General features: G+C 25.3%; 1 protein-coding gene across 1 annotated transcript; it reads right to left on the minus strand.

Annotated features, from left to right (window-relative positions):
- Positions 1–7: 7 nt before the first annotated feature.
- On the minus strand, positions 8–15,481 carry LOC129969251 (probable dolichyl pyrophosphate Glc1Man9GlcNAc2 alpha-1,3-glucosyltransferase). The gene is made up of 12 exons (XM_056083716.1): positions 15,345–15,481; positions 14,805–14,883; positions 13,726–13,919; positions 10,504–10,684; positions 8,779–8,899; positions 8,586–8,689; positions 7,007–7,127; positions 6,414–6,547; positions 4,469–4,608; positions 3,541–3,638; positions 1,804–1,876; positions 8–443 (listed from the first exon to the last, which is right to left on the minus strand). The coding sequence occupies exons 1-12, from the start codon at positions 15,431–15,433 to the stop codon at positions 206–208; spliced, it is 1,572 nt and encodes a 523-aa protein (XP_055939691.1). The 5' UTR covers positions 15,434–15,481; the 3' UTR covers positions 8–205.
- Positions 15,482–18,972: the final 3,491 nt, after the last annotated feature.

The raw sequence follows: 18,972 nt of genomic DNA on the forward strand, positions 1-18,972 counted from the left end.
AAAAGAAATAAGGGCTAGAATATATATTTTAAGTACAAAAATACTTTGTGCCATTTATCAGGAAAATTAATAAACCAGATATTTATTTTGTCATTTGAATTCCATGAAAGAATGGGGAAAATATAATTGATTCATTTTAATGTATAAGTAGCAAAACCTTGCTAGCATAAATATATTTCTTCAGATCTTTAAAGACTCCATAAAGTTATCTTGTCTTTGTTTTTACAAACTGATTACTTGAGTTTTTCAAAGATATGTAACAAAACTTAGTCCATGCATACAAAACACCTACTGCACAATATGTAGAAATTAACATCAGAGGCAAAAATGGCAATCTTTTTTCCAAACCTAAGAATTTTGCACCAAAACTGTAAAAGATTTGCAGAGCAATCAAGCCAAACAAATGACATTTTTCTGCAGTGTTAACTATTGAAGTCTTCATTCTGAAAAAGAATGTGTTACATGTCACATTTTACTGCATAAAAAAAGTTTAAAGCAGTAAAAAATAAGTTGTTAGCTGTTTTAATAAATAAATTAAGTAAACTTCAAGTACAATGTTATCATATTGTTGTGAATATAGCCTAATTGTAACAGATAGCTGATGTTATTTTTCTACAAGATACACCCTGTTGAACTAAAATGTTAAGGAATATTTTTGAAGAGAAAATGCTGATATTGGATAAATTAAGTGTAAATTTCTTCCCTTCATTTTTTTTCAAATTTATTTTGTGCTATGTCTTATTAATATTTTACAGATAACGTATGCAAGTTTCAATAACTTAAATTATATGAAGCATTCTAATTTTAATACTATAAAAGAAATTACCAAACTTATAGATACTTTGTGATAATTACACAAATTTAAAAACTATTATCTCATTGATACAATATCAAAAACTTAAATTAATTATTGAGTTTCATTCTGTACTTAGCATATATAATCTTTTTGTTATTGTCCTCCCCCTTAGTATTTCCTTTCAAAAATCTAAAAAAAATTATAACATTTAAGTTTACTAAAAATTTACAACTGTAGACAAAATTTGCTTATTTTTCACTTATATTATTAAGAGATTGTACTTTAAATGTATATAATGTAATTATTTTAATAAAAGTACAGGGAAGAAGATTTCAAAAGTGTTTTTAAACTAATTTTAATTTGTAAGAACTATGGATGTAACCTGTTGAAAACATTTATACAAACTAATTTTGCTAATAACAGTCATGACTATTGATAACAATGGTCAAATTCTGGTTATATATAGGGAATCCCAGTTAAGATATCTTTCTGATCATCCAATCGTGATTAAAAATCATGAAATCTGTCCTAAATAAGACTTCATATAGCCTCAAAATAAGATGTGAATCACTGTAATGAAACTTATTCAATACTGTAGAATTTTTTTATTTCTTTTCCTTTATGAATACATACAACAGGAAAATATGCCTCTATGATCATTCTGTAACTTTCGTGTACATAGTGCTTATAAGCATTATGAATATGATTTAAAATGAAAAATATAGTTTGACTTTTTTTAATGGTGAAAATAATTTTCATTTTTAGTCTCATTTATAATAATATAATATATATTCTATTATTTCTAATAAATAATATATTAGAAAATTTCTTTAAAGTTACCCCATTATCCATGAGCATATTAGTAAAATGTTTCAAAATATGAAAGTAGATCTTAAATTCAATATGTGTTCAACTTTAATAAATTGTGTGTATGATATAATGTTATAAAATATTATATTATTATAATAAATAATTAGTGATGACTAAAATACAAATCAAAAGATTACCCATGAAGTTTACTTAGGCTTGATAGCATGTAAACTACGTGAAGCAGAAGCAGTAAAATTTTCAATGGAGTCTCTACAATAAAAATAGAAAAACATTTTAATATCATTACATAATAAAAGAAATTTTATAAAAATATTATAATTTAGAATAATGTGACACTTGCAAGTGTAACACATTTTTGCAAAAGCATGGATTTTAATATTATCAGCATCTAATTTTATCATTTTTGAGATAAATTAGTTTTTTTAAAATTAAGAATTCAACAATACTTTCAACATCTCAAGCACTTTTTTGTATAAATTATTCATTTCTTCATACTTATTTTACTTCTCAGTTAGTATGTTTGGCATAATTCATCATTTTACGAAGTTCACCATTTTTTTGTTGCAAGTTGTGTCATACTGCTCTTGACAATAATTCATAACTTCAAAGAAAAAGCTGGTTGATGCTATAGAATATATAGAAAAAATAATTTACCTTTGCTAAATGTAAATCACCACTAAGTGAGATGAGAGGGGCTTAAATATTTTTGGTTCTTCACACCTTATGAAATTTATAATCTCATAAAATAAATAAGTGAAATAATTAATATTTACAGATATGATTTTGAAAGAAATTTTTAACTTGGTGCAACATTATAATATGCAAAAACTGTAATGACTAGCTACAATGAATAGCAAAGGAGGTAGGTATTCTTTGTTTCCTGCATAATTCCCACCTTGCAAGCTTTTAGCTATAACCACACTTGGACATGATTCTTTGTATTCTAACTTGATTATTTATCAATCAATTCTATCCTCTTCAAAGACATCATAATTTCCTAGGAGAAGTGCATGTTTTAATACTCTTTCAAAAAAATTAATATTGGAGAACTTATTACAACCATATATTATTTATTACTATGTTTTATGTTAGTATATATCATTTATTACAATTTTACAACTATATATTATTTATTATCATTATATTTTTGACAAAAAAATAATGGTAATATAGGATGGTGGAAATACGATTTTTATGTTAAAAGTTGTGCTTCAGAATATTTTTCTGACTCCTGATTCATTTAACCCTAAAAGGCATATTTTTATATAAAAATGTAAGCAAATCTTGAGAAGGTATATTGTAAAATTATTTTACTAACAGAAAACAATTTGAACAAGTTTCTTCTGCATAGAAAAATGCTAAAAAACAGGTGGTAGTTTGAAGCAAATATTTATAGAATGGATACTGAAAGTTTTCAAAATGTAATGCAATTAGTCAATTTAACATATTTAGAGACTCAAGATTTCGATCTGAAATGATAACCAGGCTAAGAAAAAGGAAAATTAGGAAGGTGTGGATAAAAACTGGTTTTAAAATTTTAATTTATTGCATGTTATACATAGAAAGAGATGAAGCATTAGTGATGATTTCTGAAATTTATTGTAACATGAAATTAATTGATACTATTCTAATAACCCAATTTTAAATGTCAATCTTCTTTAATTGAGATTGAATACAAATAGTAATTTGAACTTGAAAAACACTAATAACAATAACTAATTTCCACACTTCATAGATTTCTATAAGGCTACAAGGAATAGAATAGGTTATAAATTTCAATTTGTTTAATGACTAAAATTGAATTTATATAAAATTCAGTACTAAATGTGACAAAATATTTTATACTTAATTATGGAAAAGTCCTACAGTTGAGGAAATTTATATTTTAAAAGGAAATTTGTTAATTTAATCACCTCCTTCTAGATGAAGTAGAGGAAAGAGAGAAAAATGTCCAACTATAGATAGATACACATAAAGCTGGGCTTCTTCTTTGTAAATCACTGCAGATATGCTGTTTAAAAGAAAGTGACAAATTCTTTCAGACTTTTATTTGTTATAGACACAACATATTTTCTAAGCCATAAAATTTTATAATTTCTAACTTAACAATAGTAAGGTTGTAAAAACCTGCAGCATGTATAATAAAGGAAACATACATAAATATATATGTCACATGAATATGAGGAAAATATTTTAATATTAATTTTCAAATAAGTAGTTATTTATAAAACATAGATTTAATAAAAGTTTTTTTACAACAAATTGCTCTTAAAATATTAATTATTCATATTTACGTCTTTATTTTAATAAAAATGCACTCTACATAAAAAGAAAAAAGAATTCAAGTTGTGTGCCAGTAGAATGCATGACACAAAATGAACCTCAAAACACAAAGAATAAAAGCTGTAAAAAATTTTTTTAAATTGTATTAAGAATTTAAAATTTATAGACACTGAACTTTAAATTCTAACATAATTAGTGATACACATTTATATTGAATATTTGTTATCTAAACATTTGTTATAAAATAAAAGCTTAAGGAAGCTAAAGTAAGGAATCATGTAAAAATTACTATTTCCTAAATATGCAAAGGAAGAAAGAAAGACTAACAAATTTATTTCAAAATAATAATCTATTTCTTGATTTTAAGAAATCATGTTTGAAGCTTATCAACTTTTTGTTGTATTGATATATATATACTATGAATCATCCAATATTATTTTTGCAAGTTGCAAAATATAATTAGATAAGATATTAATAAGAAACTTTAGATTTAAATGAATTTAAGCAGAATCATGTAAATATAAAAACTCATAATATACATAAAAAGGAAATACTTACGTGAGCGGCAAAATTATCAATAAAATTGCTTTTTCATGAACATGATACCCAAAAAGAAAACTGCCAAAAGCACATAAAATAATGCTATCCAGAAATACTTTAAAATTTCCTGATCTTTTTAAAACCAACCAACACATAGGCTATAAAAAAAAAAGAAAAAAACCTACTTTGGCATCAAATGAATATTTTACATAGTTGTTAAATCATAATTTTGGAGAAATATCTCATTGAATACCTCTGAACATTTTATTTTGCAGACATTTTTCACCAATTCAGGATGAAAAATGAGCAATTTTTTTATTTTAGGTGTGAAATTATATTTTACATAAACAACTAAAACTTAACTTTTCAATAATTGCTTATTTTTGAATAAAACCTTCCGTTTCTTATCTTATCTAGATAAAGAAACTTCACAAATCTATAGTGGATATTTGTTTAAGTTACTCATTTTATTTTAAATAATCCTAATCAGAGAATATTTATTTATTTTTTTCATAAACAGATAAATTCACAATTTAGAAAAAACCAAAGAAAATTATTATGACAAATTTATTATTATTTGTTTTATGATCTTGATCTCTTTTCTGATCCTAATTCCATAACCAGTCTTGCAATATATAATAAGCTAATTTTTGCTTCACTCTACTCTCTTTTCTCATATTCCCTATTGCAAATAGCTAAGTAGTAAAAATTTTGTTTTGTTTGCCTCCACTATCTACAGACAGTATACGAAATATGTTTACTTATATCCCAAAAACAATGCATTAATTTCTTTCTTTTTTTTTTAACAATTTTGAAAAGTGGAGAAAGGAACAAACACAATTTATAAATATTATCACATGCCCACTAATACATTTTATGGAATGAATCAGAAAATTATCACCAACAACATGTAAGTGAAATATATATAAAAAAAATTAATAGAAGATAAAAGGAAATACAAATTATTTTTAGGAATGCATGAAGAGAAAAGTAATTTTTAGATACACTTCAAAATTAGTTGCAACAAATTTTATGGTATCATGAGCTGAAATGAATTTTTGTATGCTCTTCTGATTATGAAGCTGATTACTATATTATATAATTTCATCACTTGATCTATAAAAATGCAAGTGATGAATCTCTAACCAAATGGACAATACAAATCAACAATGATTTGCTTAAAACTATATTTATGACAATATTAAAGTATCTTTTTTTTTTTTTTTTTTTGTCTAGTAGGTACTAATGTGTTTTAGAATTGAATGGTAAATTTGCACTGAAATGAACTTGCTTAAAATGATTTTTTAAAAGTAAACTTTTTAAGATATGTTTTTTTAACATTAATATTCTACTATTTAACTGTCTAATTAATTCAATTGCAAACATGATTGACAAAAGCAGCTTTCAGGAAAGTAAATATACCATTATTAAATTTGAAATAAAATCACAAAACATTTCAGTGAACTTTCAAAAAATAAAATAGTTTAACTTTCAAATTTGTAATAGATTTCAATGAGTAAACAACAAGCAAAATGAGAAATTAAATTGGAAATGAGAGAAGTCTCCATTGCCCTGCCCTGCCCCACCATGCATTTTCAGAAAAACCTTCAACTAAAAATAATATTGTTCATAATATTAAAGAAAAGAAATTGCTTTTGCTTCTTTCATCATCTTTTCTTAATCAACACATAGTACACAAATTGATTCCTTAATCAGAATTATTTCTATAAAGTGTGCAAGAGTTTAAATAGATCACACTTATTTATGATTTTACTATATATATATATAGGGGGGGGGTGGAGAGATTCATTTGGCAAATTCTTCGAAAACTACATTTCATAAAAGAAAAAACATACAAAGTTATTAATTAAATCTGGAAAGCAATGATGCTATTGAAGTAACAATTATTGAAAATACATATTGAGTTTACCTATATTTCATACTTTATTAAGAAGTAGCTTACCATTAAAGACATAAGAGCAAGAATAAGTGTAACTTTTGTGGAAATGGATGGCAAGATAATATGCTCACATTCTTGAACTAACCCTCTAGTAGAACAACTTCTAAGATCTTCGGATGAAAATCCCAAGCTAAGTGCTATAAGCAAAAAAGAAAATTACTTTTTAAAAATATTACAATACACTTTTCTTAGATAATTGCATAATGTAGTGTATAATAATACACTATACATTACATTATTTTTATACAATAACCTAGTTAAATCTATTAGGTAGTTCTAGTGATCTATTTCATTTACATGCTTAAAATGAGAATTTCTCAGACAAATTATAAAACAAATTTAAAAATCCATTAACAACAAATCTTTCACCTATTTTATTGTAACAAATTAACATAGATAACATTCAGTGGTTTGCAGATCAGAATTAGGTCCAGATATTTCAAAATTATTTGGCCAAATTGTAAATGTGAGAAATATTTTAATATATATTTTCCATAAAGATAGATATAAAACAATACTAAGAAATACAAAAATTTTGACAAGTATATGATTGAATTCACAATTTAATATTTCAATTAGAAAAGAAATGAACTAACCTAAATAACTTAATGCTCGATCCAAAAAGTTATACAATGCCCAAACATTTGGTGCCCAATAAGAATGTGTCAAACCTCGTTTAACGGGAAATAAACGTGAAAGAACTTGACCAAGTTGTCCCTGAAAAATAAATTAAGTTTTTAAAATTAAAAAGAGATAAATTATAAATACAAAGATAAAATAAAAGAATTACAAAATATATTGTTATTAATTAAAGTTTCCTAATCTTTACAGTTTTGGATACATTTTGATGCATAATTTGTAAAAATATTTTTCATTATTGCAATGAAATTTTAACCATTTCTATTATTTCTACGGATAATTTTTTTCCATTCTTAAAAAGTAAGAAGGTTCTGTTCATTTATTTATTCTTTGCAAAGTTATGATGAATTTTTATTTTCTTATTTTATTTCATCAATATTTTTAGGGAATCTTCAAACAAATTTCTTTAAGATATTAAATAATATATTGAATGATTGTTATTGCTATTCTTTCATTTCCTTTATATACATATATAATTCACCAAATTTCAGTCAGCTAACATGCAGTCAGATATATTCATATAAATTACAGCATGCAAATTGAATATTGGAATCAACAGCACATTTTGTATGTGGAATAAGAAAGAGATGTTACAGAATTGCATATGATTACCAGATGATAAGCACTTTTATGTTTTCAAATGACTATGACATCATATTGATCTTGTTACGAAAGCTAAAATATGTAATGAACAGAGGAAGTGCAAGGCTTCTAAAATAACAATGAATATAAATATCTATAGCAAGTAAAAGTTTAAAAAAGTTATGGTGATAGAATAATGAATATCAAACCATGTATAAAAGCTATAAATAAAAGTAAACTCAACCAGTATTTTGGGTTAAATCTAGTTGCCAAAGATGAAAAGTGAGAGAAAAAAAAATAGACAACCCTTTTTATTAATTTTATTTTTTAAACTTTGTGATGAAATTAGGAAAAGTACAAAGAAAAACTATATTATTTACAACAGTTTTTCATAAAAATTACTTTGACCTCATGAAGCTAGAAACTGTTATCAAAACCGGCAACAAATAAAAGAACTTTGGCTGCCAAATTTGTAGTAGCCTTTATCCTAACATTTGGTCCAAGCCATTTAATATTTTTATAAAAATATCTTCTTAAATGTTGTACTTGTAGACAGAATATACTTACAATATATTGTACTTGAATATATTATACTTGGAATCATAATACATAATTTAAGATAAATAAGGCTTATAAAATTTGGAATGTCATCAGCTAAATATATGTAGAATGATTAAATTCCTGAAAATATGATATTGCATTTATGAAAAATCAAATAGAATACATGACTATCATTAAAAAAAAAAAAAAAAAAAAAAAAAAAACTCCAACTGGATAAGCTTAACAACATTCAAATAATAAATTAAAGGCTATTTTTTCATTTTTAAAAAATAGCATAATGATAATAAAAAAAATAATTTCTGAAATATGCAAATCATGTATTAACAGTGTATAAATTTTGTAAGTCTTATTAGAAATAGATGGTAAAGAAAAAAGATAGTAAAAGTGAATTACCATGTATATAAAAGGTCCAAAGGAGAATAACACAGTCAAGATTCCTACACTAGCAAGTTTGACAAAATTGAACAGTAAGAAAGTATTTTCTCCAGGACTTTTAACTAAAAAAAATAAAAAAAAATAAAAATGCATAAATAACAATTTATTTTTGTGAACAATGCATAGTTGGAAAGTACATTCAAATACTTACCATTAGTTTTGAAACAAAAATTTTTTAGTAAAAACAGGAAATAGGCTGGAGCAAGGTATAAATATATGTGCTTTAAATTTATCAGTATAGAGAACCAGAAGGCAGCTTTGACATATTTTTTCTGAAACAAAAAATTATTTTTTCAGGTGAATTTAAAGTTGTCATATTTAAAAACATATATATTACCCATTTGAAAAATAAAATTCGCAAAAATATATACAAGCAAGGAAATGTACATAATTTAACAGAAAAATATGAATTTTATATGATGTACTATACTAAAAATATTAGATAAGAATTTTTCCTGAATGAATTTAATCTAAAATGCTTATTCTATTATATCATGAAGACAATGTTATTATTTTATTCATCAAGTCCAAGACAAACAGCATACATGCCTTTCATAAATTATTTGTTCTATAACCAACATTCTAATCAATATGCATATAAGAGTTTAGTTTTCATTTATTCTTGAAAGTGGTCTATATTTTGGTGTATCACAGGTCTCAATTATTTAGGAGTTTATGAAAATTCTATCATACTTGAAATCGGAAAGCATATGTTAATTCCTTCCTTGCAAAATTATTAAAAAGGGTATAGAAGGGTTTTTTTTTTTTTTTTGCAATTAATAATTATAAAAAATACTAATGCTTTTATTTTTAATCCTTACAATAATAAAAGAGAATGTGTACGTGCGTGCCCTTGCATATGTTTTGGCATTCTACACAAAAATCCTTTTTGCTAGAGTTACTAAATTTGGTACAAATATATTTTGAAGAGTAAAAAATACACTTTGGGTCAATTTTCTAAAAATTTTAATTAGAATTTCAAACAATTAAAAATAAAGCAACTTTTGACATTCCCAAACTAACAACAAAAATAACATTGCAAAGAACTGACTTTTACACCAGTTAAAAAATTTTCTTTTTAAACTTTAAAAACTGCCTTTTTGTCAATTTAGTAGATATGCAATTTTGAACCTGAATTTTGAGAATTTTCGAAAATATTTTTTACTTAATGTTCGATAATAGATTTAAAATTCAAATCTTTTAATTATTTCATCAAATAATTGATCATGTAATTTTCTTTAATTGTTGAAAATTATGGTGAAAAAATTCTGTTTCTTAACTTAACAGTTTACATGGGGAATCAGAGAGTGAAATTACATTATTATTAATGATAACCTTCAATTTGAAAATCCATTTACATTTTTAATAGTATTATGATGTTGGGGAACTTAATTTCATTAGGAAGACACATGTATACAATAAAAAGCACAGTTATAAAGCAATCAAATTAACACAGTTTTAATGCTAGTCATAGTCCGATGCTTAAAAATATTTGGTTAAAAGAATCCTGAACATCAAATCATGCATTAGAGATTTAAATGAAATTGAACACAACCAATACTCCTGACAGCTGGTTATCAAAGACAATTAGTTGATAATAGTAATCACATAAAAAAGCAAATTATTTAATAAAATTAGATACAAACATAAAACAAAATAAATTTCAGGATGCTTTCCTCATTAATCACTACATCATATTAATCTTTTATAAAATATAGAGTTATTTTCATTTGGGTAGAAAAAATGAAAAGAACCACAGAATACAACTAATGATGGTAAAATAACATTAAAAATTGGAGGTCCTCCCTTCCATTCACTATTTCTTAAAAGTGAGAAATTGAAATTAAAATGTAATGAATAACATAAAAAAATTCACCTCAAACATGTCAGCAATGGAAATAAATAAGAACCCAGTTAGAAAACCATTATACTGGAAATGAATGTGATCTACTAATAAAAGACCTGGATTCCAAAGCAGTAGCATTGCAAGAGTTGCCTCAGCAGATACCCATGGATCATGAGCTTTGCCTTTCTTTTCTTTTATTAAGTTGAAAATCCTACATAAAACAGAGAAAAATAATTTTACAATGAAATCACCATAGAGCAGTTTCTTAATAATAACAATTCCAAGAAATTTAGAATTTTTCAAATACAATTTTCATAAATATTTTGCAATAATACAGAATATATTGACACAATATAATTCTCAACGATGCAACATTTCTATATTTTCAACTCTGGTTTGTTTTTAATATAATTCTTTTAATCTCCTTCACAGACATGTATTAAAAATTAATTTAAAAAAAGTTAATATAAAATTAAATTAGAAAAGCAGTTTTTCCAATACTTTTATTTATTTATTTTTAAGTATACATTAGATTATTTCAATTTTTTATGAAATTTAAACTTATACTTTGAATATTCTATGAAAATTTTCTTTATTTTGCGAAGCTGATGATATTTCAAAGAAGAAAAAAAAAAAATACACTTATAACACAATATAATTTATCTATGCATGGAGAATTAAAATAGAACCATGAAGAAATATAAATTTATATTGAAGAGTATTTATAATGTGGTCATAATCAATTAAAAAAGCAAATATCACAGAATAAATTTTATAATCATTTACTTGAATTTCGAATACTGTTTTTTGTGCTTATGCATTATTTTTATTTTAAGTAAATTCTTGCATAATTAATTGCAAATTATTTAATTTTTGTTGCAAATCATTCATAATTTACTCTTTTTTTAACTTTGATTCTAAAGGAGCCATCACAAAAGTATTCATCAACTGGAAACGCAAGTGAAAGTTGGAGAGCAGCTTATTACAGAAAAAAAAAAGTTAAGCCTGAGAATTATTTATTTCAGACCCAATTTTACAAGAAACTAATTACAGAAGTAAATAGCTACTACAATTGTGCAAATGAATAATAGATTATATATTGTAATTGCTATTTCCCACATATGGTAAAATAATATGCAAAGTATAATTATAAATCAAGAAAAAAAGGCTTTAAAAGAAGTATATTTATCATACCAAAGAAAAATAAACTACACTGCATAATTTTAATCTAATTAACTTTCCAAAATTCCTTTAGCAGTTGTTAAAAAATGATAAAGGAGGTTTATTTATTTATTTTATTATTATTTAAAATATACTAAAATAATTGTTCAAAAAGTTGACATTAATTTGTATGCTGGTCATTAGTTTAAACTTTAAAAATATAATGTTAGAATGCTCTGACCTGGGTGATATTGTTGTGGGATTAATATGTAATAGGGGGACTGACAGGTAAAATAAGTAAGGGATTCTTTCACAATCACACACACACACACATACATATAAATGTATATATATATATATAGAGAGAGAGAGAGAGTTTGGAACTTCTCATGCTCTGAGCAAAGGGATGAAAAATTCCTAAAACCTACAAATTCCCTTCAAAGATACCTTAAGATTCTCTTTCCCAAGTCTATACCTGTCAAAGAAATGCCTATCAGAATCTCTTAATAAAATTTCGATGTCACTTTGCTCTTGTATCTGCCTTTTGTCCCTCCCTATGTTATGCCTCCCACGGAATAATAAATTTGTTTATTCTAAAAATGTCATCCTTCAACCAGGTATGAGCCAAAATCATGCTGTATGTGTAAAACATTCTTTGGTTTAAGGAGAAGCAAAATGGAGTTCTTCACCAATAATTTTTATTATTCATGATATTACAGAAGTTCAGTTTTTATCTATTATCAAATTTGAATGAAATAGAAAGCTGAAAATCTGATCATGAGAAAGTATCTTTAACATATATAGCTTAAAAAAAATTTGCTGATACAACATTTTTTTTTTTTTTTTTGGAAAATAAATGCCTGTACTACAACTTAGAAGTTAAAGTGAAATCAGAATACAAGTAATTGGGAAAATCTTATATATGTAATGATATTTTAAACTCTTACTTTCAATTGAATTAATTTTTAAAAATGTAAAAAGTCTTTTCACTGCTTCGAAACTGCATTATGCTTCACATAAAATAATGCTTGCTTACACTTACACTTACACTTACACACACACACACACACACACACACACAAGCATTACATTGTTTGAAGCAGGATGCAGTTTCGAAGACATAGAAGAGACATTTTACATTCTTAAATTCGCTTTAATCCATCCTGGGAAGGCATAATTTATTTACAAGAAGACACAGACAAAACATGTTCACTCTCTACACGCCACAAAAACAAAAGTGGGGAAGAGCCAGAAATAAATCCCTCGTCTTATATAACATGAGATATTGATAGGGAAAATATTTTTTTACAGTGGTAGTATATTATTAAGATTCTGATAGGGATTTCTGATGCATGTCAATCACCAAGTAAAGGAAACACAGGGATCTTTTAAAAAGAATGTGCTTACTGGACTTTTTCTATCCCGTCACATGGAGCGGAGTGTGTGAAAGTGCAAATGTAAGCACTTTTACAAAGCTTCTCTTGAATTACAGTTAAGTAGCAATTACAGTTAGTGTCTCTACGAACAGTTAAGTAGAAACAGTGGAATCAGATCAGGAAATAAGAGAATGAAATTATTATGGGCTAAATTAAGATAAAGCTTTGGAGATTAATTTGGATTAAATTATGAGTTTTATATATATATATATATATAAAATGTATGATTATTTTTATAGGTACTGAAATCACGTAATAAAATGTCAATAATGTAGATTTTGAAATTATTATTTGATATTTTATTTTTGGTCAAATATTAACATTGTGCATTCAAAACATAAATATGATGAAAATAGTAAAAAATAATTTTTAATTAATATTAATTTCAAAATATGCAAAAATTAACTTTATGGCAAAATTATGATTTGGGTAAGTATTACAGAAAGTATCATGAATTTTTTAGAATTATATAAATACATTTAACTGTTTGTAGTCTTTAACCTCTTTACACCATTGTTCATTAGTGACAGTATATTTGGTTTAGTAAATAACATATTTCTATTATTTACTAAACCTTTAGTCATAAACATCATTCAATTTAAAAGGTTGTTGAAAAATTAATTAGATACTTAAAATCTTTTTTTTTTAAACATACCTATTGACCCCATAGCAGTAAACAAGATCAGACAATATTACAGACAGTCGCATAAAGAATACAGTTTGTTTGCTCTCATAGTTTAAATTAGTCACTTGTAACATTTTGGGATCAAAATATTTGGCAAGAAATGACAGGAGGTATTCAAACCAAGCAAACAATGGAGGATAATCAAGGGTCCATTGAGAAGTTTCCTGAAAAAAAATTTATGATAGTATAATAATACATGATTAGGTTCAAATATTGAGCAGTCATGTATGAACTTTTTCAAAATCAATTTAATATTTATAACAGAGTTAGAATGTAAATTATATTTGTATCCAACTTTATTAATAAACTGATATAAACTACAAAAGTATTGATTATAACACTAATATAAATGTAAAATTTGCAAAGCCATTAAAAAAATTAACAATTTTGAATGTTTTTACTACAAACATATATCATTCATTTTTATCATTTTTCATGTGACAGAATCCAAAGAATGATACAGTAAGTTTGAAGGATTTAATGCGAATTTTTTTCATTGCATGCATAATTATAATTAACTCATTCATTTATTTCCATAATCCATTCTTATCACTATGTTAATGATTATCTTAAAATAAAAAGTATTTTAAAATGAAAAAATATACAGATTTACATGCATATAACATAATTGAAATTAACTCTATATTAACTTCTTCATTCTATATTCATTTACTCTACATAACTAACATGAGTTTATAATTTTAAATGATTGCAGATATGTATTATAAGTTATCAATAAAGTAACTTTTCTGTAAGATAAAATCTGTCAAAATCATTAAAATCACAATATCAACCCATAAGATATTGTACTTTACTTGAAAAAATATATTTGCAAATCAATTTTACAAACTATTTTTCTCTAGTTATTATAATAATAATTAATATTCAGTAGTTCAATTTAATTTCAAGTACCAGACAAATTAATAAGAGCATAAATTCAAATTTCCTCTTTTCTATTTATGCTAGATAAGATAACTTTCTGTGTGAAATATTAAGAACAGACAAAAATTATATAAACAAAGCAAATGCATTAGAAAATAGAAATTTACCTCAAAATACCACTCTTGTATATGCTTTTGATGTGTTATAGCCATCCAATTGCGATGCACTTCAAAATCTGTTGATTTGCTGGTTGAAAAAAAAAATTAGATATAATTTCATTCTATCTTTAATATTATTCAATTCTGTAAAAGAATAATTAAGTAATCTAAAGTATAAAGATTTTATAGCCAAATATTTAAATTAACAATAAGTATATAATTTGCTATAAATAAACAATCAAACATAATTATTGCATTTTAAGCTACATAAGGAAATAATATTTCATTATTTAGTTTAAATCTTTCATAAAGAAAAAAATTATTGTTTTACATTAAAAAAAACTTGTTAAATTGTATTTAAAATTATTAAGCAGAAATGCAAATACACTTTATTTTTTAAATTCTGAAATTTCTAAGAATAAAATAATGGTATACGATTTTTTTTTTTTTTTTTTTTAAATTACACCCCATCCCTTTTTATGAAGTTGTCATTTTACAAATATGCAAAGATAATATATTTATATGAAATAGATAAAATACTTCACTTACTACAAAGGTACAAAAAGAAGTTTAATGCATGTTACAGCAGCAAAAGATATTAAACAATCGTTAATAAACATTGTTAAACTTCGTTTCATTTAAACCAAAACAAAAAAACTAAAACATAACGGTCGGCTCGTTTCTAAAATAAACATCAACAAACTCAACGTGTTTTTCCGGTAGCTTCTTCTTCCAGGCTTTTGAAAATATTTTTGAAATAAAAAAAGACATACGAATGCAGGATTTTTGGACTAATTTATTCATCCTTCTTTGAAACAATAATAATTGAGGGATATGAATAAAGAATAAATTTCTTTTAAAACTTCGTATTAGAGTTATTTTTATATTATAATTGAATAAAGGTCGTGCTAGATCTTATATAGTCGAGCTGTAGCTTCGGATATTTTCTGTATTTGAACAGAACCTGACTAAGGCAGGGGCATATGGGGCAGTTGCCGTAAGACTCCACATCAGAGGGGGGTCCCAAATAGAATAGAAAGTTTTTTTCACGTTTTTTTCTTCTTCAGTAATGAAGTTCGGTTCTTCATTATTAAAGTAGTGAAACAGAGGGGGGGGGGCAAAGAAGTTTTTGCCCCTGGCCACAATTAAGCTAAGTTGGGCCCTGTATTTGAATCCAAACATTTTCGAGCAACGGAAAACTCATAACCTGCCATAGATATTATAAAGTCTTCATTCATAATTTAAAATGTGACCAAGTCATCTCTGCTGTAAATAAATTTTATTTTTTAAAGTTTTTTTTTTTATTATTATTTCTTAGAAGAAATATTCATCAGCTTTTCATATGTCTTACAAGAATCATACTGCAGTTTACTTGCAGGGGCTATTAATTCAAGATGCACATTATATATAATATTTAATAATTATGTTACCCTTGTTTTGTTATAATGGCTTAAATCAGCTGCACTAGACAGAAAAAGTATCTTTGAATTTTCAGATCCTAATTGATGGATGATATCGTTCTATGTGAAAAATAGTTCTGAATCTATTACTAATTAAAACGATCTAAAAGTTTTAGAATATCACTAAGTTCTTGCTTGTAGAATAAGAATTTATAATCATTATTTGTATTATTTATTTAATGTGAAGCTCTGTTTAAACTTATCTTTGAAACTAAAGAATGTGCAATATGTTTTCTTAATTTTTAATCGAAATCACTTAGATTCCAGTCAAACGTTAAGATGGCATAATTAAGTCAGGAGTAAATTTCAAAAAATGTAAATTTAGAAAAAAAATATATCTTTTTAAATCTGAGCGAAATTCTCGAAATTTCACTTAAGTAAATATTGCATAAATATGGGAATAAATGGTAAAAATTTCATATTGGCATATGCATTTTTTTGACAAATTTCACTTTATCCCCCTCACCCCCCCCCAAAAAAAAAGATGGACTTCGAAAAATACCCGTAAGTACATTTCTATCAATTTAAATTCGTGGACAAAAAAAATCATGCTCTGAAAATGATATTCTACGATTTCAAAAATGATACTATAATAATCCATCCCCCCCCCAAAAAAATAGCGAAAATTAAACTTAAAAAAAGAAAAAAATATTTTAATTTTCGGTGAGTGTACATACACACTTGTGCCGTAGGCTTTCAGGTTCGAGACCCGCTTCCACCGAAGAACCGTCGTGTAAGGGGGTCTGTTGCACGTTAAATCCGTCAGGGCCAAACGTCCTACCTCTGGTGTGGTGTGGAGAGGAGGGTGCCAGCTCAGATGTCGTCCTCGTCATCTGACCGCGGTTCAAAATTACCATGTCCGTCCAAAAATAGCCCTAGTGTTGCTTACAACGGGGCGTTAATAAAAAACTAAAACCTTAGAAATCCAAGCAATCTAGATTTGATAAACTGTAAAATTCTGAAATTCCATGATTCCTTGCTATATTCATTTCATTCATTTGCAGTTCCTTTCCTTCCTTTTACTTTTCATACTTTTTAATACGTATATGAATGTTCGAGATCCTACTAACTATACTAATGTTCCACATCCTACTAACATCATAAATGTAAAAGACATACAATTTTGTTTAGCTGAAATTAGAAAATATTTTTTATTTTTAAATTGATACTTATTTTGTTGTCCTTACTTGTTTCGATGACGCTCCCTTTACTTTATTTAGATGGAAAAATTATCTCTGTCCCTTCTTTGTAAGAGGCAAAAAAAAAAAAAAGTAAGAAAAGTTTTGAATATTAATTGACAATATATTAGGATAAAAATTAAGTTTAAGGCTTTCGTATTGCACTCCACGACACCCATATTTTTATTTTATTAGATTGCCTCAAGATAAATTTTTGTATATTTTAAGCTAATTTTTCCATTCAATTAATATCAGAAATCGTTTTTAATTTACATTTTAAAATTAATTTGATTAAATTCTCTTTTTATTAAACGTATCATTATAGTACCATTTTTGTGATTTTTCCCTTTATTTCTCTCTTAAATTATTCAAAACGCTTTTATAAGACATAGGGGAATGAAGGATAAGTGGAGATACATTTTTCACAAAGAAATTCGATCTATTTGAAATTGGTGTGACGAAACGAATATTGTTTAATCCGTAATGGCAGCGGTTTTTTGACGAGTTGTTTCGATGTACAAACATTAAAGAGGAGGGGATCATACAATCACGAAAGCGGTCACTGAAAAAACATTTCCCGTTTCCCTCTCTTAATTTTATTGTTCATTAGGAAACGAAATAGTAATAAAAAGTATAAAACAGCATTTTTAAAAAATTTGTTGTGAATGATTCCATTTCCATCTCCACTAATAATAAAAGCGAATGTCTATGCCTCTGTTGACGCTCTACAAGAAAGACTTTTAGGCTTAGAACCACCAATTTGGCTCAAAATTATTTGGAGGGTAAAAATGGCGATTCTGAAACTATTTTTTTGTTAATTAAAAAAATTAATATAATTTTGACCTTTTCTAGATACAATTATTACAAATATTAATGCACAAAAATATTCATAGCATTTTAAAATTCAAAAGAACATATTTTTAGTGATACTAATTATTAGTCAGTTTTTTTTTTTTTTTTTTTGAATTTTAATCCTTTTCTGAATTAGTTTTAGGGATAATTTGTAAAATAGTTCGTTTTATAATAATGATTTCATTGTTATATCATATCGTTTAATCATATTGCTTTTTTTTTTCATTTTAACTCGAAGTTAGTAAAATTTGTCTTCTTTGGTGTATTAACTACATTAATTCCAAAATAGATTTTGTTTTTTCTGCAGTTAGATATTAAACCTTTTTTTTTTTAAATATGTTTCAAAGGTAAATTTTATTAAAAAAAATTTATTTTCTATTTTTTCACTTTTTTATTGAAATATTATTTTCTCACCATCAACGAATTAATACTTTTACAATATAATTGAGGACATTTGCTTTATATATATAAGTATAGAATTTTAATTTCCTTTTTATTAGAATTAAAAATAAATTTAAGTGCTATAGTTAAGAAAGCATGGATAAAATTTTTATTATTCACAAAATATTTTGAAAATTTTGATATTTAACACCTTTTGATGACTTTTTATTATAGGTTTTTCTTGATGATAATTTTGGAAATTTAGTTTCATTTTCAGGTAATTTCGTTTTGTTTTTGAGAACACAA

This window comes from Argiope bruennichi, chromosome 5 (assembly GCF_947563725.1).
Source record: "Argiope bruennichi chromosome 5, qqArgBrue1.1, whole genome shotgun sequence".
In the NCBI taxonomy this organism is placed as follows: Eukaryota; Metazoa; Arthropoda; class Arachnida; order Araneae; family Araneidae; genus Argiope; species Argiope bruennichi.

Bases quoted from the DNA above. Each gene is read 5' to 3' on its own strand.
- LOC129969251 (XM_056083716.1), bottom strand. From the start codon at position 15,433: ATGAAACGAAGTTTAACAATGTTTATTAACGATTGTTTAATATCTTTT. The intron at 8,900-10,503 runs GTGAATTTTTTT...TTTTTGTTTCAG, and splicing joins CCATTGCTGACATGTTTGAG to AAAAAATATGTCAAAGCTGC. The intron at 8,690-8,778 runs GTAAGTATTTGA...TATTTTTTTTAG, and splicing joins TTTTTGTTTCAAAACTAATG to TTAAAAGTCCTGGAGAAAAT.